The 22869-nt window shown below is 51.0% G+C and overlaps 1 protein-coding gene across 1 annotated transcript in view; it reads left to right on the plus strand.

Annotated features, from left to right (window-relative positions):
• Positions 1–22869, plus strand: part of Vac14 (VAC14 component of PIKFYVE complex) — a 100095-nt gene that overhangs the window by 40259 nt on the left and 36967 nt on the right. Inside the window, exons 13-14 of the mRNA XM_010644439.2 lie at positions 13121–13277; positions 22460–22592. Of these exons, the coding sequence (XP_010642741.1) occupies positions 13121–13277; positions 22460–22592 (290 nt within the window). The remainder of the gene's footprint in view (positions 1–13120; positions 13278–22459; positions 22593–22869) is intronic.

Below are 22869 nucleotides of genomic sequence, written 5' to 3' on the forward strand. Positions count from 1 at the left end.
CGGTTTTCATCTGTTTTCATGGTCCACAGCTCAGGAGAAATGGAACGGAAAAACTGAAGAGGTCCTCGGCTCTCTGGGGAGAGGCTTACCAGGCCAAGGCTCATCGGAGAGATGGAAGGAGTAGCTGGGCTGTGCTGTGGCAGCCTCACTGGCCCAGAGCCCAGGGCGCTGAGCAGGTGTGAGGTGAGGGTGCCCCAGGCTTCCTGTCTCGGGGCAGGGGCGGCCCTGTTGTCCCATTGTGTCCCTTTTCCTTCTCACCCTCACCCACCGTCTACCTCGGCTTCCCCTTTCCCAAGGAGTCCTGTGACTTTTGTCTGCTGAGTCAGGGCCCTGGGCTCTAGGGCTCAACTTCCTGCTCTTAAAGGACTCATTTAGTGATAAGACTTTGGCGTGGAGTCTCCCCCAGGGGAAAGGCCCAGCTCCAAGAGCATGATGTGAGAAAAGTTAACAGAAGACTTGGTCCCCATCATTTCCCAGGTAACTGGGGCTGCTCCCTCCTGTCCCCAGAGGGAAGGCCTTCTATTGGAGGTTGGCCCACCATCGCTGTCTGCCCTAGAAATGAGGGCTTTGCTTATTAGAGGCCCCTTCAGCTGAGCGGGTTTGGGAAGCTGATGATGGCCCTGCTCATGTTCCCAGCGCCAGCTTCCAGTGTGTCTGCAGCACATACTCAACTTCACAGATGCATACACTGTTCACATTGTGTCTGTCATCTTGACAGACCTGCCAGGTGGTCCTAGAATGGATTCAGTTGTCCCAGTTTGACTTACGATCAGGTTTAGGTGTGAGGAGGATGACTTTCCCAGGGTCACACTGCCAAGAGCCGGAATTAGGTATCGGTTATATCTGATTCCAAAGCATCTAAAACCCTGCAGAGCTCTCCCTCTTCTGTAGAGGTGACACTGTGTCACCCATGTCCAGCCCCTCATTGCACTCACGGTGTTTTGTACTTGACCGCCCTTCAGTTCTGGGTGTACCTTCTCCAAGCACTGACTTTGACCTTGTTCCCCTGCCCTTTCCCAGGCCCTCTAAGCTGCCCCTGGCTCTGATGGGGCAGGGAGGTGCAGCTCCCCTCCAGGGCTGAGGCCACAAGCTTTCTCCATCTCCTCCAGAAGGTCTGGGGCCATCATTTGGGAAGGTGGCAAGAGAGAGGGAGGCCTCTTGTCCTGTGCCTTCCAGTTCTCCATGAAGCCAGGCAAGTTGCTTGATGCCTGCCTCCCCTCCATTATTTTCCCTGAGATGCTGGGCTTGGACTGGATTGTCTTTGGTCCCTTCCAGCTCCTAGTTTGTGTGGTCCTGACTCCACTCCCTGGAATACTAATGTTGCCTGCTCAAAAGTGGCCAGTCTTCCCTAAGAATGGGACTTGTTTTCCTTCTCAGTTCCTTGCCTCTGTTTTTTATTTCACTCCAGTTTTCATTCTGTCCACTTTCCAAAACAATCTAAAACACCCCCTCCATGCCTGCCTCAATTCCACAGATCTCTTTAAAATCATATTCCAGTAAGGTAGACTCTTCACCCAGAAAACTGAGCAATAGCATGTCAGTAGCCAAGATCTTGATTCTTTTGCCCAGGGACACCCAGCATGGGGAGATGAGCAGGGCCTGCCCAGATAGCCCAGGGCCTCCCGCTGCAGCCCCAGGGCGCTGGACACTGCTGTCCTCAGCCCTCCTGAAACTGGTCCTGCAGCTTCACACTGGGGCTTCAGAGATACAGTGAAGGGGAGACACCACCAGCCCGCAAGAGAAAGATGGTGGACACTGGTCACAGTCCCTACACTTTCTCTCAGGACAGCTAAGCCCCCAAGCCCAAGCTCTCAGCGGCTGTACCCCATGGCTGGGCAGGGGTACTGGTGGCCCTGCTAGGGAGGCCTCAGGGCTTCAGGAAATCAATGCCCAGGGAAGAGAAGGGGAGAGCACAGTAACACACCCAGAACTGTGCCTGCTGAGAGGGCCTCTGCTCCCTGTCATTCTTCCATCCCTCACTTTTCTCTCAGTCTCCCCTTCAGCCACCCTGAAGTAGAGAAGGAGCCATAACAACTGGAGTCAGCCTGTTGGCACCCACTCCAGAAAGACGGTCTGTGTACCAGGATCGTTTCTGTATTTCTGTCTCCTTCCTCCTTCCGCAGAGCACAGGTGCAAGTGGAGACCAGAGCTGGGCACAGTAACTGGAGTGAGCAGAGTGGGACCTGGGCTGCTGCCTGGCTTCTGATAAAGGAAGAGGTTGGGCTGAGGAGGGTGTGGAAAGGGAAGCTTGCTTTCCCAGAGGTAGGACCGGGGCAGCAGGAGGAATTCCAACACAGGGAACCCGTCAGGTCAGCCTCCCCCTGGGACAGGGACGGGGCTCTCTGAGCCAAGCTGGACACACTACCTGGCCCCACAGCCCATCCTTCCTTGAACTTGGGAAGTGATTTCACTCAGATCAGACACTAACACCCAGCTCTGCAGCCCCAATCATCCAAACCAGGGCTGCCACCAAGACCCTCAGGAGCTTTGAAAAGCCTGCAGCTGGGGCCTCACCCCAGACCTCAGCTGTACCCTCAAGCCAGGCCTGGTTGCCTGGGCAGTGACCTTTTACACAAACACCCAGGAGATTTTGGTGCACATCTCTGGTTGAGAGCCGTGGCTAAGGCCTGGCACAAGACCAGTTTGGAGACTACAGGCTGGACTCCGGTCTCAGCCCCGATGCCTTGTCCTCATACCTTAAGCGTAGTGACCAAGCCATGGCCCCTGTGTCCACCCCACACCCCATGCACTGCTCCTGGCATCTTCAAAAGTCACAATTTCTTCCAAGTTGTATGTTGGTTTTTCCTCTGGCCCTAGAAACAACCAAAGCTGAAGCGACTGATGTTTGACAGTCACTAACCCTGTCGGCACCTCACAGGGCATAAAGGCCAAGCAGGGTGAGGTGAGGGAGCAGTGTGAGTGAGGACAGGGACCAGGCCCTGACACCAATAAAAAGAGCTACCGTTACACAGTTGGTCTAACCCAAGCCTGTGTCTGGCACCCTAGGAGTGTGAACTTCCTCCACCTGTACAGCACTGCTCGCAGAGGTGCCTTGTGGCTTCCCCCATTTTACCCAAGAGGTAACTGAGACCCAGAGAAGTTAAGGAATTTGGTCAAGATCTCCACTTAAGTGCACACTGCGCATTTGTGCTCTCTCTCTCTCTCTCTCTCTCTCTCTCTCTCTCTCTCTCTGTCTCACACACACACACACACACACACACACACTGTTCCTCCTGCATATCAGGGCTGGGGCAGGACTCCCCTATCCTTATACCAACCCAAGCCTGTCCACTCAGACCCTCTCCTAGCCCTTATTACCCTTAGGGCAGCACCTTAGCCGTGGGCTATAAGAGGACAGTGTCGAGGATGAGCAGCAGACAGGCAGCTGGGCTGAGTAAAGAGCCTGCTTTCTTGGGGCAGCTGGTGTGAAGCTTACAGGTCCACTTGGACTCAGCAGCACCCTGAAGGTCAGCGGGAGCCCCCTCTCCTGGCTTTTCACCCAGTAACTGAACTCCAAGGCATGTGTGTGCACTGTTTTCCAGCAGCAGAGTTCCCTGCCCAGCTGGAGGGAGGAGCCCAGAGTGTACCCTCGTGGTCAGGAGAGCACAGAATGGTACAGATAAGCAGTAGCTGGAAAGAGACCCTAGGAGGTGAGCAAGAAGGGGATCAGAGATCTGCTCTCTAAGTCACGCTACTCCAGTCTGGCCTTTCTTATGTATCCCAAGTAGGGGTGCAGGGCTGGGGATTTGGCTCAGTGGTTCTGCTGCCCGCCTTGCAAGCACAAGGGCCCAAGTTCAATCCCCAGTACCAAAAAAAAAAAAAAAAACCCAAGTTGGGATACAGAACCCATACTGTGCTACACTGTTCATCAGTGAAACTGAAATGTAAGCATTAGGTACTGGTTCTTTGCTTGGAAAACACAATACTAGGTACCTACAGACAGCTGCAAGGTCTACTTGGAAAGAAAGCTTTCCTGATCTCAAGAGCTTATGTTCAAAATCAGGTCACACTGAGAAAAAAAAGGAAAAATAATAATAATAAAAATAAACATATGGATTTTTAAAATACGGTCATGTTTTAATTTTTTAAATGTATTACAGTGGAAGACCCTTTGCCATGAATCCCCTTTAGAATACTTGAGCACAGGTATCCCTTCATTCTTTCTACTTTAGTCTAGAGTGTCTCTAGTTCTGTTGTCATGGCTGCTTCAGTGTCCTGAAGAGACTCAAAACATTTACTTTTCATAATCATTTGACTTCGGGGTGGTGCCACATCTGGCTTTTCTGCTGGATGCCGCTCAGCAGCAGCATTTACTGTATTCTTTATGACATCTCATGAAGACCCTCACGAAAGAAGTCTTCCAGAACTGCTTCAGAAAGAGGAGGAACGGTGGGATGAGTGTTCAAAGCAAAGGAAGTGTTCTGAAGGGGATTCGTGGTAGCACGCCTTTTACTGTAATAAATATTTTTGTTTAAGCATTCACTAGACGTTTTGATCACCCCTTGGAAAATGTGTATGTATATATGTATGTGTGTATAGATAGAAGGAAAAAGAGAGAGCGATTTTTGCATTTACCATGACACAAAAAGTTTGTAATCCACAAAAACGTTTTCTGAATAGGAAATAAAATAGGACTAGGTCTAAGCAGTCATCCTCTTCCACCCCTAAGTGGATGTTCTTTTAGGCAGCACTCACCTTCCTCGTTTCAGAAGGCACAGGGTAGACCTGGCCCAATGGCTGTTTTCTCTGGCTCATGTTTACTCTCAGAGCAGAGGCCTCTGGCCTCAGTGCCAGCTGGTGTATGTACCTTTTCTACTACTCTTGGTAACTGAAGGCCCCTATGGCCTTCAGCCTGACTTTCTAGAGTAGGTTTTCTAGCTGGTTCTTCCCAGCCCTGGGGAAGCAGGAGCCACTTGCCTGCAGTTAATGACTGAGGAGGCCTGGCTACTGAGCTGTACCCTCAGGAAGGCAGGAGTCAGGCTTCCGTGCAGGAGGAAGCAGAAGGCTCGGGCTGTTACATGGTACCTGGCCTTGGTGCCCTGTGACCAGATCTCTCCAAGAGGTGTCAGATAGCCCCTGGCAGTGCCTGCACAGGCCAGACTGAATCGTCCAGGGCCTGGGACTGCAATCCATCTCTCCAGCCTTGTGTCTCTCAGGAACATTCTTGCAGGCTCTTCCTAGCCAGGACTGGAGAGGGCCCAGCTTGAGCCTTTGCTGTCAGCATAGGAAGAGTTCCCTCTGAGGAGGGAGCTCGTGGACATCTAGGGCCTCATCAGCCAACAGACCCGAAGCTTCCTGAATATTCCCTAAAGCCATGTCGGTGCACAGAATTTGGAAGCTTCTTCATGCATTTCCTGCCTGACACTGCAGGCCAACATCTGCTGAATGCCTCTCCGGGAACTTTGGTGTCGAAGAGTCTTGGAGGACAAGGAGAGTGGGCTCCCCAGCCTGGAGATAATGGCAAAGCTAATCTCTGGTCTCCACCTGTGTGCAGAAGAGAGAAGGGCAGGGACCCTTCAGCCCCAAGTGGGTTTTCAGGGCTGGGCTGCTAACAGGTGTTGCAACAGTGAAGGCCAGTGGACCAGTGAAATGACACTGTCCCAGAGAGCTGTCCTTGACTACGGCAGTACAGGAAGGTGATAAGCCAGCAGTGGCTCCAGGCAGATGTTGACAGCTTCCCACACAGAAAAAGCCTCTTTGCTGCCCAACCCGTAGAGGATAAAAGTCCCCCTCCCTTGCCCCTGAGGCCTCCCATCAGAGCTGCTTTGGCAGAGGCTTCCTATATCCAGTTGCCCCTGACTTTGACCCTTGCACTCTAGTGAGGAATCAAGGCCAGCCCGTTCCATTCCAGAACCCAAGACCAGCTGATGCTCCCTCCCCACTGCCATGGTAACGGCAGGCACTCCTGCTCCTGCAGAATATTGCTTTCTTATAACCTCCCTCCCTCCCTTTCCCCCTTCTTTCTCTCACACAAAAAGAAAGCACAAGTGTTTTATATTCATTTTGCAAAAACACTGTGTAGTGCATACTAATTGGTGTGGCTTCCTCCTGCTTTCTTTGTGCTATTCCCCATCCTCAGAGCCAAGACTCCAGGCCAGCCACAGGCATGGGCCCAGCCAGTCTGCTCACTGGAAGAACTGGATCTGTTTTTCTGGTGACCGAAGCGGGACTGGCTGCGGCTTATCTGTAGCCCTGGGGCCTTTCCTCCAGGCCTTGAGCAGGGTGTTCAGTAAGCAAGGCCACTGATCACCTGGCCCTCGTTCCGGAGCTTCCTACCCACACTCCAGGGACTGCAGGGTCTCCAGGCAGGTGAAACACCAAAGCCCTGGCCTGGGTACGGAGACTCGAGGCCAGGGCCAACCGGAAGGGTGGCTCCCTGAGGTCTCCTGCTCATCTCAGAACCCTCATTGATGAGTACTTCCTTTTACCCAGGCCTCTCCTCCTTCCCAAAGGCTAGGTCTGTATTTCAGTTGTTGCTTCAGAGTTTCGAGGTCTGAGTGGGGTTTACATGTCAAAAGGAGATGGTCACCTCATACTCCCGAAGTGGCTGTCCACCGTAGGCCATTCTCTTTCCTCCATTCAGGCAGCGCCTTTCTTTCCTTGCCTCTAGGAGATTAGAGGAGATGGTGACATTGTTCCAGCTCCTGCTTTACTTTTACTTAAGGAACAGGAAAGGTGCCGTGTGGGCACATGTGCATGCGCACACAAGTACATGTGGTGTGGCCCCCTGCAGGGCTGTGGACTTTTTGTCAAGCTCCTGGGACTAGAGACAAATCTTTTGATATGGAAGCACAAGAGGCATGTCTGGGATTACCAAAGGGACCTGTAGGCAACATTTCCGGCTTTAATTGTGCAATTGAAGTGTAATTTGCATTCATCTGCCATTTAGTGTTAAACTTTCTAAAATAAGAGAATTCCAGATGTAAAATATGCAGTTTGCTGGCAGCCCTCTGCAGTGGGATGGAGGCGGTAACACAGAAGGGGCTGTGCACATTGTCTCCGGAAGCCTTGATGTGGGCACTGTTGTCCCTGTCCCTTCGCCAAGCCAGGACCACTGAACAGCTTGGCTGTGGGACCAGAGATCTTGTAATAGAAGTGCTAAACCAGCCTTTCTTTGTGACTGCTTTTTTGCTTGTACATAAAGTACAGTCATCTCTTAGTACCCACAGGGAATTGGCCCCACCACCCCCAAGGGCTAAGCGAAGATGTTCAAATCCTTTATATAAAATGGTATCGTTTTTGCATATAACCTGCACACATCATCCTGTATACTTCAAACTGTCTCTGGATTTCTTATCACAGCTAATACAATGTAAATGTTATGTAAATAGTTGTACTATATTGTTTGGGGAATAATGACAAGGAAAAAAAACAACACGCTTTTTTATTACCCCTCTGATATTTCCAATCCAGAGTCTGTTGAATCCTCAGACGCGGAGGGCCTGTAATCTGTGTCTCCTGTAATCTTCAAGACAGCCTTGCAAGATCAAACTTTCATTTGCACATCTGGGGAAACAGACTCCCTTAGCTACTAAACAAAATTCCAGTCTGCTTTGTCTGGGTCATAAGCTCGAGATGGTCTGTGTACCCCAGCTTCCTCTCCAGCCTCACTTCCCACTCTGGAGCTGGACCACGAGGCCAGTTTCCTGGCTACCACACGGTTCCTGCGTCCACGACAGGTTTATGCTAGCTAAGGGAGCCATTCAGAGCCTTTTCCCCACCCTTGGCAAACTCATGCTCAAGTGTTTCCAAAGGCTCCTGGCTCCCAGGGCCCATAGGCTGTCTTGTCAGTTATTGCTTCCCCTGTCTCTGCAGGAGCCCATGACTCATCAAAGGCAGAGCCTGTCCTTCAGCCTCACATCTCCAGAGGTGCAAAACAGCCCCACAGTAGCTGTGTAGTGGATGTTGGGAGGAGGACTGTGTGGATAAAATTGACTGGCTCGGGGTCAGACAGCTGAATGGCAGGGTCAGAATTGGAAGTCAAGACTGGCCGCAAAGCCAGGAGTAGCATGATTAACAGGCTAAGGTTTGGAGACCAGAGCTGGATTTGAAGTGGGTTCAGTGTTGAGCCAGTGATTCTTTTGAGCTAGTAACTGTCCAAGCCCCATATTCCTTGTGTATCGTGTGTAAGGGGACACACGACGAGTGAGGGTGTTCATTCAGGCTGAGAGCAAGGAGAGCTTCCTCCTCTGACCTACCTGTCTCTTGCATCTTGGCTCTGGAGCCACTCAGCCTGAACGATCCTGTACAACCCAGGCCTCTTAGGGCCCTGGTTATTCCCCAGCACCTTTCCCAGTGGAAATAAGCCCTTGCTGGACCCACAGTATGGGTCATTGTCCCCATCCTGGTACTGGGGATCTAGAAAGGGCCTAGCCAGCTTTTCTGGCTCACACTTTTCTCACTTGGTGCATTTGACCACCAGGATTCGCTCCCCGAGGCTATGAGCCTCTGTCTCCCTGCACCAACAGACCTGACAGAGCCAGGTAGTCCAAGAGATGCAGTGGTGCTCACAGATGCAAGGTGCTGGAAGAGCCAGGGTGCCCTCTTCAAGCCCTCTTGTCTGTCCTGAGTCTGAATCAGGCATGAGGTCAGGCCGAGTAAACAAGACCTGCTACCTTGGGCTGTGGGTAGAGCAAGAGCAAACTGCTCTATGCATACCACTCGATTGGGAACTGCCTACCATAGGATGCCGATGTGGGGCTTTGGCTTGGTTTCTATTTTGCATACATTTCACGTAACCAAAATTCAGTGACTTTTGTAGGATTTTTCCAAGGTTGCACAACCATCACTACTCATTCCGGAACATTTTCACTTCCTCAGCCATTAACAGAAACTCCCCAGGCATCCCTCCCACCAGCCAGTGGCAACCACTAATCCACCTTCTGTCTTTTGGGATTTGCCTATTCTGAACACTCATATAAATGGACTCATCCTACAGTTTGTGGCATTTTGTTTGGCATCTTTCACTCAGCAAATGATGGCATATTCCTCCCTGTAGAGGCCTGTGTCAGTCCCCCAACTCCTTTTTATGGCCAAACAGTGTTCCTTGGGTTGGATCCATCACATTCCATTTTTTTATCTCGATTAAATTTATTGGTACATCTTTAGGTATACAATACAGTTACATTTATCACTGGGATCTTGTACCTATACTTAACTTAGCAGGTTCTTACTTCTTCCCCCTTTCCCAGTCCTCCCCTCAGCCCCTCCACCCTTCCCTGTTTCCAGACATTGTTTCCATGTTTTTCCTTTTCACGTATTTCTCTTTTCCCTTTTTCCCTTTCCCCTACCCCTCCCACTTCCTCTACTCTTTTAGACTTTTCTTCCTGTTACACAATATCAATTATACATTTTGATCCTTATTTACACTTTTACTTTTTCACACCAGAGAAACTATTTGGTATTTACACACATGTAACTTGTTAATTTCACTTAAAAGTATGACCTCAATGTGCATCCACTTAGCTATAAATCTCTCTAGTTTCTCATTCTTTATGGCTGGGAAGTATTCCATTTTATTAAAAAACTACATCTTCTTTATCCAGTCTCCAGTTGATGGGTATTTGGGCTGTTTCCAAGCTTCGCTATTACAAACTGTGCCACTATGAACATGGGTACGCATATATCACTGTGGTATGATTCTTTTAATTCTTTTGAGAAGATGCCCAGCAAGGGAATAGCTGAGTGAAATGGGGCTTCTAATCCTAGTTGTTTGAGGTATCTCCATATTGATTTCCACACTGGTTGCACCAGTCTGCACTCCCACCAACAATGGAGAAGGGTTCCTTTCTCCCCACAGCCCTACCAACATTTGTTATTGGTTGATTTCTTGATAGCAGCCTGTCTTTCTGGGGTGAGGTGGAATCTCAGTGTTGTTTTCATCTGCATCTCTCGAATGACCGGTGATGTTAAACATTTTTTCATATGTTTATTTGCTGCTTTTACTTGTTGTCTGAGAGATGTATTCATTTCAGATGCCCACTTTTTAATTGGGTCTTTATGTTTGGGGGGCGGTCTGATTTTTTTGAGTTGTTTATATATTCCAGTTAGTAGACCTTTGTCTAAGGCACAGCTGGTAAAATTTTTTTCCCACATTGTGAGTTGTCTCTTAGCTCTGCTTGTGATTTCTCTTGCAGCGCAGAAGGTTTTTAAAAAGATGAGATCCCAGCTGTGGATTGTTTGTGCTAGTTCCTGTGCTCCTGAGGATTTGTTTATAAAGTCTTTTCCTATGCCAGTGTCTGCAAGAGTTCTACCTAACCTATATTCCAGCAAATTTAGTGTTTCTGTTTTAATATTTAGATCTTTAATCCTCTTGGATTTTAGTTTAGTGCATGGTGAAAGATACTGGTCTAGTTTTAATCTTTGACAAGTTGAAATCCAGTTTTTCCAACACCATTTATTAAAGAGGCTCTTTTTCCTCCAGAGAGGGTGTTTGGCTCCTTTGTCAAAGATGAGGTAGCTGAGCATGTGAAGAGATGTTTCTGCATCTTCTGATCTATTCCACTTATCCTCAGGTCTGTTTCTTCACATTCCATTTGTCCCTTCACCAGGTGGACCTTTCAGTTGTTCCACTGTCTGGCTCTGAGCGGTAATTACTGTGAACATTTACATAGAAGCTTCTGTGCGGATGTATGTTTGCCTTCTCTTGGTAACTACCTAGGAGTAGGAGTACACCTACAGCCACTCTGTTTAACTTTTTGAGGAACTCTTGGCTTGATTCTTGCCTCACTGTTTAATTTTGCGTGTCACTTCCCCCATTCTCCCCTTACCCCGACTCCCTGATCTCCTTCACCCTCCCTGACCTCCGGGACGTGACATGTGTGGGACCTTGAGTAGTGGGTGCTTGACCTGTGCCCAGCCTGCTCTTGTAGGGCTCCCATCGCTGCCTTGCTGTCTGCTTGCCCACCTCACCCTCTTCCCTCTTGCTTCCACCCCAGGAGTGTAGACCCTCTGGGGCTCCACCCTCTGTGGAGAGAGAGAGAGAGAGAGACCAAAGCCCTGGGCCTAGACTCACCCAGGGTCCCCTGGCCATTGGCCAAGGCACAGGGGCAGCCCCTCCTCTGCCATCCGACTGGGGTATATAGCAGCCAAGTCTTTCTGCCGCGGAACCATTTGCCACAGACCTAGCAAATAGTAATGTCCCAAGAGCAGCCAGCATCCCATATTCCAGTGCATGGAAGGTCAGGCAGGTGTCCATTCAGCCCCTTATGAGGGTTGTGTCTGCCAGTGGTGAGTTACCACTCCATCTGCCCACCATGCTGTGGGCAGGGACGGCTCCAACTCAGTCCTACAGTGCCAGCATTTGGAGCAGCATGGCACACAGCAGGGTCTCAGGGAGGGACAGTGGGAGGTGGCCTCTGAGTGCGGGCTGTGGCCAACCTGGAACAGGCAAAGGGGGCCTCAGCAGGATATGCCAGGCTGGCCTCGAGGACACCAAGAGAAGTGTAGGCTGAGGCACTGGCATACTTTCTGCATTGAGGGAACCACTTTTCAGACATCAAAGAGGAAATAGACCATACTTTTTCCCTTTTTTGAGATAAAATTAGCCCTTTTGAGGTCCATAATTCAGGGTTTTTAGTATACGCATGGGTCCCCATCTGATGATGGTTCAACTTCAGTTTTTTTTTATTATTATTACAGTGGTATAAGTAAAGTGCATTCAGTAGAAACCATATGTCACCTTTTGAATTTGATCCTTTCCTGGGCTAGTGATATGTAGTACAGTGTTTTTGATATTGGCCGCTCCCAGTCAGCCCTGCAATCACAGTCTTGGCAGGAAACTCCCTATACCCTACAGTTACTGTGTTAAACTTTGATGTTCAGCCGGGTGTGGTGGCACTCACCTGTAATCCCAGCACTTGGAAGGCAGAGTTAGAACTACTGCCTAACTGAGGCCATCCTGGGCTATGTAGTAAGTTCAAGACTGACCTAAACTACCTAGCAAGACGCTGTCTAAAAGATAAACAAATAAATAAATAAGCTGTGATGTTCAGTGAACTTGATGTATTAAATGCATGTTCAGGCCGGGGATTTAGCTCAGTGGTGCCGCCTCCTGCCTCAAAAGTGCAAGGTCCTGAGTTCTATCCCCAGTACCAAAAGTATATATGTAAATGCATTTTCAACTAGGTTTTCAAGTTACAGTGGCTTTATTTGGGATGTAACCCCATCATAAATTGAGAAGCATCTGTATTTACAAGGTTTTAAAGCTATCACGAACATCTGATTTCAGAATATTTTCACCAGCCCGCAGGTTACCCCATTGTCATTTTACCTTGAACTACTGTTCACCATATTCCACCCAGCGAACTTGTCAGGGCTCCACCCATCACGCTGTTCAGCACTTCCTCTGGTCCAGGGCTGAAGCCCTCTGTCACCATGGTAACTCTTGGCCTCTGTTCGGTGTAGCCCAGGAAGAGACACAGTTATCCACCTAATCAGCTAATGTTCACTGGGCATCTTCTGGGTCCTAAGGGTGCATTTGTGAATAAGGACAAGCAGAGTCCCCCTTTGGAGATGAGTGGGGAGCAGAAAGGGTGGGAGGAGCACAGTCATCACCAGGGAGCAGGAAGGCTCAGCAGTCCCTGGTACAGGTTACAACCGTCCATACCTCTGGCCTCTCCCCACCGCCTGTTGTACCAGAGTGTTCTGCCAGCTCTTGGTACCAGGTGAAGATAGGGCATCCCTGGGGGCCCTTGTGACACTGCACACCTTTCACTCTGTGGTATTTATCTAGTCTGTGGGCAGGGGTGGGCAGGGCCAGGGAACTGCACACAGCAGAGCATGACCCTGAGAGCACCGTCAGACACTTGCACCACCCGGAGGCCCTAAGACACACCTGGTGTATCGTGCGCCTGGGCCAGAGAGGAGGCTCATAAGAGAGGGACTCACCAACCTCGGACTGCAGCTTCCTTCCTGCATAGGCCCCCATCCAATGCCATCTGTGGTCACCCTCAGCCATGCCTTCATTACACTTTTCTGAGCACTTTCACAGCCGTGCTCTTGGCTCTCACAACTGGCCGGCAGCCCAGCTATAGTCTGCAGACCTCCCCACCCACCCACTGCAGGTGGCTGTCTCTGACCTCACCTCAGCTCATCCCTCACCCTCTCCTTGTCTCCCCAGGTCATCCTAAAGGATCTGGAGGTGTTGGCGGAAATTGCTTCCTCCCCCGCAGGCCAGACGGATGAGCCAGGCCCAGCTGATGGCCCCGACCTCCCAGTGAGTCACTCAGAGCTTCAGGTGCCCACCCCCAACAGAGCCAGCCTGCTGAACACACCCAGTAAGTAAGGGCTCTGGCCTCAGGGACCCCCAAAATGCCAATCCTGGGTCTTGTCTAGGCCAGGGGAGCCTTTGAGCTTTCACTTGTGAGCCCTCAAGCTCTGCCTGTGTGAGAGAGGGAGGGGGGCCAGGCTTTCCCCTCCAGCAGTCCTCCAGAGAGAACCTCAAGGTTCCTCTCCTTTATCTTCCTGCACCTTTGATGCTGTTGAACCACTGACAAAACACAAAAGCATTGGAGGCAGCTGCTTGTCTATACAGAGCAGTGTTTCCCCAGGCAGGAGTCCAGGACCTTTAGTCTAAAGTATCACAGGTAGAAGACTAGGCAGCCATTTCCTCCTCACTCAGTGGCTCAGAATAGCTCAACATGGCGAGCAGCCAGGGAAGAGACAGGCCAGTTCAGACAGGCTGTTTCTGGCCCACCCTTGGAAGTAGAGGTGGCCAGATGTTATTCTTAATCCTTACCCCCGGTTCTGTCCAGATACCTCTGGACCTCAGGGAGAGGCTGATCCTCTCCCCGGACTGCAGGCTACCCAGGTCCTCCTCTCCCAGGCAGTTGCTATTTCCCTCCAACCACATGATCCTAGAAAAAGTTCAGGGACACAGGTTGGTGGGGAAATTACCCAGTGTGTCTCAGGTGTCTGCCTGGGTCTGTCTTTGTCTACTGAGCCCCTCCTGACATCCGGACACCAGGTGCTGGTTAGCATCACATAGGTTTGGTGGCCTTCAGTAGCAGTGTCCCTCCTGCAGTTCCATGGTACTATCCTAGGCCCAGAGAATACCTGCCCCACCTCACCGAGAACCAGCTAGGCCCTTTTGGCTCAGAGACCAGGCTGAGTACCTGGGAAGTTCAGGGTGTCATGAGAGCCTCCTGGGCCTCAGGCTGCCTCCCATGCACACTTGGCTGTGTCAGAGGGTATGGGAGGGAGTCAGGGGCTCCGGCACCCGCCCAGCTTCCTCTCCTGTTTCCCCAGGATGCCTTCATTTCCTCCTTCACAAGCCCAGTTTCCTGTGGGCCATGAGTGGCCATGTCAGGGAAGCTGCTCCCACATCCTGACCTCAGGTCTCCCACCCTTGTCCCTCGGCCCAGAAGTTCATTCCCCATCCTAAGTCCCCAAGTCAGTACATGGGGGCCAACCCAAAGACCCTGGGATGGCAGGTGTGCCAGAGTCTGAAGGTGAGGTACAGAGCAGGGAATGGGAGACGTGCTGAGACAGGGAGAAGAACAGAAGTTCTTCCTCAGAAAGAGATGGTGACAAGGGGAGAGAAGGGCAGGGAGGAAACAGGCCCCATGTTGGCCCCTAGTCCTCCCTCCCCAGGAGACATGTGCTTTGCCATCTTCTCCTTCATCACATGGCAAAGAGCTCTGAGCCCTAGCTCCTGGCACTGCCAGGGTGGGCAGACCACTCAGGCTGAGGCTGTAGACTCTCGCCTTGACCACTGGGCTGTCAACCTACCACACAGCAGCCAGGGATCCACTCAATTCACAGAAAAACAACAGAGTACGCCAGATGGGAAGAAATTCCATCCTGGAAAGAGCACCAAGGAAGTGCCTGCAGCCAGCAGTGCTTCAGGCTTCCAGAATGCACAGCACCATGAGCCACGAGCTCTTAACCTGAGATCCATCTGAGGGCTTCGGGGCTGTGACAGCCTCAAGGCCGGTGCACGTGTATTCACACGTGTGGGTTCACAGCTGGCATCAGTCTCCAAGCGGGTCTGTGATTTTAAAGGTCAAGTGCAAACCAATAATGAAAGAATGCGGGAAGCCAGGGTGCCCTTTCCCCTCTCTGGCCCCAGCTGCCTTGGGAGGTAAACACCATGCACCACAGATGTGGGGGGTGCTGTTTAGGTCCGAAAGCACGCAGGAAATGTTCACTCCTCCTGCTGCCTGCCCTTCCCAGAGTGCCTCTCCAGCACACATGGGGTCATTCTGTCTCTGCGTGGCCGTGCATGTGGACAGAGGCTGCAGGGCCTGTCCTTCTTCCTGTCTGAATTCTGCTTCCCTCTGGCTCGCCAGGAATCAGCACAAGAAGCTTCATGCTGTGTCTCATAAAGGGAGATCATCCCACCCTCCATGTAGGGACTTTCTGGAAGGCAGAGGAGGCAGGGAGCCTAGCAAAGATGAAGTTAGGTATCTGCAGGGATCCAAATGGCCCCGCCTGCACCCTGGGTCTGTAAACTCAAATGGTGCAGAGCAAACACAGCAGTGGGGAAACGCATCACACGCCTGGGTGGCTGCTGTGCTGGCCTAAATGTGCCACAGCAGTGGTCCCCAGGGCCCAGGAGGCAAATTTGCCCACATGGGATTTTCCTTTCGCCTGGCCTAGCGTAAACATTCCTCCCTGCAGCACAGAGGCCCCAGTCTGGGTTCTCCCGCCCTACCTCCCACCCCGGCCTCCCGGGGCTCAGCTTCTTCCGTACCCTCTCTGCCTGTCTCTGAGATCGAGGAAGAGTCTGTGGAGGTCCTGCCAAGCTCTGGGAAGAGGGGCCAGTGGCCAGACCTGCAGGCCCACCCTGACACTGAGCCTGCATAGAGAGCTTGGCAGGATCAAAGAGGCCTCCTTGGGTCTCTATTCTCCTAGGGCCTGGATGGCTCCACAGCCACAGAGAGAGCACCTGGGACTGGACAGACCCAGACAGCCTAAGGATCTGTGACTGAGCACTGCAGCAGGAGGCATCTGGAGCTGAAGGTCTCCCCAGACCTGATGTTGCTTCTCCCTGGCTCTCCTGCCTGCCATGGGGCCATTCTTGGTGGATAGAAACTGTTCATGGCCATGTAACACTGCAGGGTTACCAGTCCAAGGTATTTGCGCATCTGTCTCTGCAAGTGAGCAGAAATGAAATGTTCTCTTCCAGTTTCATCCCTTGCAACCCAGGCCATTTGTGGCCAGATGTCAAGAGCATCTTCATGTCCCCACACAGAAACCCAGAAAGCCATCAGTGAGCATTTCCCCCTGCAGTAACGGTAGTGGTGACAACAGTGACTGCCAACATGAGTGGCACATTCACTGGGACCTGCCAGTTTGAAGTTCATTAAAATGAGGGAACACGGGGCACCATGTGCTAAGTCCCAGCACCACTGCCCAGGAAGGTGTCCCTTCACGCCCTGGCTGCCAGGCCTGAGGCCACTCTAGCTCCTCCCTGCAGTAGTGCCCTGGGCCCAACCCTTGCCCTGCTGCAGCAGCACCTCTTTTCTGGTGGCAGATGGTTGTGCAGGCTTTCTACTACCCTGTCAGCTAGAAAACCTTCCCAGGCTGTGCTCTGACCCATTAGCCTCCCTCTTGCTCTGAGTTAAGCAACTGGACACCCTCTGGATGTGGGTGAGGCCCCTACTCCTGTCCTTGGGGACCTCAACTGGTCCACAGAGAAGAAAGTGATCTCCAGGGCTGGCTGCTAGGGGGCCATGCTGCCAAGTGGCTGCCCTAACCCCTTTCAACCAATGCCACGTACCCCAGGACCCCACCAGGCCTCCCAGCCACTTGATTCCGTGGGAAGCTGCCCCTCTGTGGGCTGTCCTCCTTAGTCCCATGCCACCCTCCCCATCACACTGCCCTTCCATGGAACACTTCCTGTGCCAGACACTCACTGCACCCTTTTCGCGGTGAGGGCTTGCAAATGAGTGTCCGCCCTCCGGGAAGTCTCACTGCCCTACTAGGCAGCAGCGGGACCTGATCTGATCTGGCCCCTCAGGCTCCTCAGTGCTCCAAGCAGCCACTGGCCTTTTCCCAGCACTTCCAGGGCAGCAGATCCTGATGCCCACTCTCGAGGGGCTGTCCTGACACAGCCCGACCCCAGCAGAGAGGGAGGGTGGGGAGCAGAGCAGGGACCTTGCTGTGCCTGAGCCGAGCTGAGCGGCTAATGTTTTCTCATCTGGTTCTGTTGAACTGTAACTCTCATTGTGTATTGAGGCCAGAGCTATTTTTATCCTGACATGTGAGGTTCCTTCACGTCATAGCCACAAAACTCAATCCAAAACATCCCAGGGAAGGTTGTTTGTGAGACATTCTGCAGATTCTCATGTCGCCACATCAGGTTTCACTTAGCACCATCTGTGGGGCTGGCTCCCCAGCCACCGCCCCACCGGCTTGATTTTGTATACAGAGGGCTCCCCACAGCATCTGTCTGCCCCCGGGCAGCCCGCTGGTCACGTGAACTTCCTGCCAGAGCATGGCAGGCTCCTCGCTTGCCCAAACCAGAAACATGAGGCAGATCTTTTTGGCTGAGGGCCTGCACTCTTCCTCACATCCCAACCTCTGCAGGACCCGGATGGACAGCCTCTTAGCAGACCCTTGGCCTCAGCTCTGCCCAGTCCAGGGCACTCCTGGGGGACAGAATGCTGCCAATCACACAGCAGGGTGAGCAAGAGCTACAGGTGAATAGACGAGGCCTCTGGAGGCGCTTAAGGTCTCCCCTGGGAGGTGTGGGCTGCAGGAAAGCAGAATCCAGTGCTGTTTCGAGGCTTCATTGCTAGAGTCACCCTCCAGGGGCCAGTTCTGTCTCCACTTCGTCTGCTCCTCCTGTGCCCGAAGCCCTGGCAAAGAACCTCTTTTCCCAAGTTCCATCTTGAGCCAGCTAGGCCTAAAGGCTGCCAAGATCAGAGAAGTGGCTAGGCACAGGGGAAACTAAGGCTGAGAGAGATCCCATAGGGCCTCACCCTGTCCCTGGTAAGCACTGTGACAGCCCTCCTCCTTGTCCTGCCCCTACCGTCTCCTGCTTCGAAAGGACTCCCAACCCTGTCCTTTGTTACTTTTCTCATTGCTGAGACAAAATAGCCAACACCCACAGGTTTAAGGAGCAAAGGTTTATTTCAGTTCCCAGCTTGTAGAACTTTCAGTCCATAGCTGGCTGGCTCCAAGCCGGGTCACATGGCAGAGGGGCATCGAAGCAGCAACAGCAAGCCTCCCTTTCCCTTTTATCCCATCCAGGCTACGAGCCCTTTGGATGGTGCTACCCACACCCAGGTTAGACCTTCCCATTATCCACACCCAGGACTATACTAAACCGATCCATGGATTAATCCAGTGCCACGTACCCTTAATCCCAGTATCATGTGCCCATGATCCAGCCACCTCTGAAAAGTCACACTTATGAGCACATGAGGTTTTGGGAGGACATCTATATATAAGCCATACAGGCAGCATCTCCTCCTCTTCAGAGTATGGTCTTTCTGATAGGTGGGATCCTAGAGGACAGAAGGTCCTGCTGTTGGTGGCTACTCCCCTGGAGCTCCGGTCACACCCTGGCTTTTTGTCAGCCTTGGGTCAGGGAACGCACGTGCCTGGTCAGGGAGTGGCTGGTTTCTTACGGTTTGTCTTTAGGCAGCAGGAGCATTTCAGAGCTGACTGCACAAGTTTTTCCCATGGCTGTTGCACTGTGAGGATGTGAATCACTTAACAGGGCTTCTCCACATGTGCCTCTGCCTTCTCCTCCTTCCCCTAAGGGCCACCATACAGCCTGGACTTGAGAGGCCATTTTTTTGGCCCAGAGTGGGAGCTGAGGAGACTATAGAGACCAGGCCTTTTCTCCTGCCATCCTCAGCCAGTGTGTCAGCTGAAGGGCGTTCTGGTCTCCCTCCTGAGGTGTATGATGGGGGGGGGTACAGGGACACCACATCCCAATAGAACATCCTGAATTTGTCCAAGATCTTAAGTCTCCCCACTCAGACATTTCCAGACAATCCCACAGCCCAAGACTCAACTGAGAGCATTCTGTCCCTCGAAGGGAAAGCAGCCCCTATTTTTCACAGGCTGTGTGGCAGGTTCCAGACCCAATACATTGCACATTTTGTCTCATTCCTGAGGTGCTCTTAGTGCCCCCACTTACAGATAAGGAAACTGAGGCCACACTCAGTGCCTTCTACTGCCCTGTCAGGCTAGAACCCCACTGCCTGCCTGAGACACCAGATCCTTAGAAATAGATGGTCCCAGCCAGGGAGGATTTTTTTTTTTCTTTATGATTACTCCACATATTGCTCACGTTGTCCTTTTTCTTTTTTGTTAGTATGTGCTTATAGTACATGTCATTGCATTGATCATGGCGAGTTGGTACATAGATGCACCTTCATTCTTTTTGCATTTCCCTTCCCCATCCTCCCTTTAACTGTTGAAATACTTTAGAGCCTCAATAGTCCTAGACTTGGAAATGGGATAGGCAAGGGGTGCACGCAGAAAAGCAGCGAGGGGACAGGGACACAAGGAATCTTTACAGATGTGCACCTAGGAGGACCCTGAAGTTAACTGGGCCCCAGTCCTCATGTATCTGCAGGGGGCAGGGAGATCCTGTGTCCCCAGCCAGGCCAGCACTGGGCCTCTGAATTTATCTCTGAAGATGAGGATGCAGTGGGGCTGCCTCAACATTTGTACCTGCAGTCACCTCTTCAAAGACTTTGACAATGTGACACTTGATTCTGCAAACAGCCGTTTCAGAGCCGCTCTGCGCTCTGCCCCCGCACCCCTCAAGCCCGACCACCTTGGGCAGAGACCCAGGACAGACTCCAAACAGGAGGAAGTTAAACAAGGCCTGCTCCTGACCAGGCTCCTCACTCCAGGTTCACTGGGCTACCTAGGAGGGTCTCAGGGATGAGGACAGCAGGATTCAGACATGTGGCACCTGGTAAGGAATCCTCATAGAGTAAACCGCAGCTGGGAGAAACCAGTCAGAAAAAGATTTCTAGTTTCCAGCCACTTTCCTACAAGGACCAGAAGAGAATTTGAGGGAAGTCTGCATCAAGCTCAAAAGGCAGAACTAGGAGGACATGTCACTGCCACTCTCTGGCCACTGGTATCTGATGCTCAACCCTAGAGGCGCCTCTGTGAGACTCGCTTCCAAGGCTCTGGATGGCCCCACACATTCTTCTTTCACACCCTAGGCCAGTGCGTCTAACACCTGAGATGACCTCTCACAGCCTGACTTGGCCCTCGGAGAGCTCACGTCCTGCTTACCTTGTGTTGGTGCCTGGTCCCCTTCCCCACTGCAGGGAGGGCTACAGGATTCCCACAGAGCGCCAGAACCATAGAGAGGCTGGCAGAAGTGAAAAGCCCAAGAAAAAAAAAAGATACACTGGACTTAGTTAAAATTTAAAATTTTGTGAGACTGTGTGGGTAGCTCCGTGGTATAGCATTTTCCTGGCATGCATGAATCCCTGAGTTCAGTCCCCAGCGCCACATCACAAAAAAGAGAACAAGATAAAAGAATTAAATTCTGTGCTTCTGAAGGTACCATCAAGAATGAGAAAAGAGCCCCACAGAATAGGAAAAAAATATTTACATAATATGTACCTCATAAGAGACTTGCAACCAGTACATGAGGAACCCTTGCAACTCAATAAGGCAAATATCCCACCTTAAAAATGGGCAGAGGAATTGAATAGGCATCTCTCCAGAGAAAACATGCACATGGCTAGTAAACGTACCACCATTATTAGTCATTAGAGCAATGCAAATCAAAACCACAATGAGATACCACTTCCCAACCACTAGGACAGCTATAATCAAAAAGGCAGATAATAAATGTTGGCGAGGATGTGGAGAAATTGGAACCATCCTACACTGCTAGTGGGAATGTAAGATGGTGTGGCCGTTATGGAAAATGGCCTGGCAATTCCTCAGAAGTTAAATATAGAGTAGCCATATGACCCAGCAAATCATTCCTAGCTAAATACCCAAGAGACATGAAAAAAATGTCTATACAGCAAACCTGCAAGTGAATATTCCCGACCGCATTATTTATATACTAGCTGAAAAGTAGAAACAACCAAATATCTAGCAACTGATGAATGGTCAAAACATGGTGTGTGCATACAGTGGAACATGATTCACCCTTAAGAATGAAGGACTGATGGGTATTATGAGAATGAACCTCGAAAATGCGCTGCACAAAAGAAGCCACGTACTCTACCGTTCCATGTACATATGTGAAATGTCCAGAAGGGGCAAGTCCATAGAAACAAAGTAGATCAGTGGTCTCCAGGACCTGGAGCAAGGGCGAACAGGCAGGCACTGCTGATGTGTACCAGATTTTTGGTTTTGGTACCGGGGATTGAACTGAGGACCTTGCGCTTGAGAGACAGGAGCAACAGCACTGAGCTAAACCCCCAGCCCTTGTTTTAAAATTTTTTTACAGGATTTCTCTTGAGGGTGATAAAAATATTCCAGAATTAGTGGTGATTGCTGTACAGCTTTATGACTATTCTGAAAAAACTGAATTATACACTTTGGCGGGGTGAACTTTATGGTAGGTACATGGATAAAAATCTCAATAAAGCCACTGTTTTAGCAGAGTCCCTGTGAGTGTGTTGGACGGACTGAGCCACTGCCGTCTCTGCCACCTCTGCAGCGTGGTCTTTGAGGGCATTAGAAATGAAAGGATGAATGGAGGTGTATAAATACACCATGCCAGGACCATCCCATCGGCCCTTCCCTTCTCCCCACTGTGCCGGATGCTTCACTGGGCACAGGTATGGGAGGGGGTTGAAGGGACCGCGGTGACAGTCCTCAGTGTGATTTCAGCTAGGACGCATATCAGAGGCGGGCACTGCATTTCCTGTTATAAAGACAACCCAGGGCTTTGAAGGTGTTCAGGGTACCAACCTAGAAGAGCATCTTCTGGAGATGAGGAAGAAAGCGTGTTTGATTTCCAAATGTTAGGTGAAGATTGAAACGCTTCGCACTGTTTGGTGTTTGCTGTCTTTAACGCAGCGGGTGTACACACCATTTATTTTTTCTCACGTAAAACGGGAGTAGTTCGGCTTCCACCTCTCGTGGGTTTGCTGGTTTTGTTAACCACTGAGAATGTGCCTGCCTTACCCCTCGTTCTCTTCAACTTGTCATTGTCCTTATCTGGGCATAGTACCCCCCCTCGTATTTCATTTACTGGGCTAATGAGTAAAAGTTTATCTTGTTCTAAATATCATAGCATCTAGAAGGGTCTTACACATACGAGATGTTCCCTGTGTCATTTGCAGTTGGATGGAGGAGTGGGTAGGTAAATAGGAATTTTTGCAGGAAGCAAAATGTGCTTCCTATATGTGCTTTGCACACCGGTCTGGCCCTTGAAGATTTTCTCATTTTGTTACACACAGCCACCCGCACACACTGTTTAGGTGCTTAGAATTGTTTATATTCTGTATGGGTTTCATCAGCCTAGAGACACATAGAATAAATTCTGGTGCTGTCCCTTTCTCCGCAGGTACCAAAGGCTTAGAATGTTCTCCTTCCACTCCTACCATGAACTCCTACTTTTATAAGTTCATGATTAACCTTCTGCAGAGGTTCAGCAGTGAACGGAAGCTCCTCGAGGTCAGAGGCCCCTTCATCATCAGGTTAGCTCCGCCGCGCGCCTCCTCTTCCCCACAGAGCCAGGGCTTTGCGTTTTGTACCATACTTGGTGTCCAAGCAGCCATCTGCTCTTTCCCTCCTCTCGCCTCCTCTTCCTGACCTTCATGTCTGTTCTTACGAGAAATGAAGAAGGTTCCAGCTGCACGCTGGGTTGCTGAGGTAGGACGGTATAGACATTTCTGCAAAACAACTGAATTATCTTTGCTTTTCGAGGTACGGTTTTCCCTTCATGTGAAATGTCACCTCCCAAATGCCACCATC

This window comes from Fukomys damarensis, unplaced genomic scaffold, assembly GCF_012274545.1.
Source record: "Fukomys damarensis isolate Sample0158 unplaced genomic scaffold, DMR_v1.0_HiC HiC_scaffold_32, whole genome shotgun sequence".
NCBI classification, from domain to species: domain Eukaryota; kingdom Metazoa; phylum Chordata; class Mammalia; order Rodentia; family Bathyergidae; genus Fukomys; species Fukomys damarensis.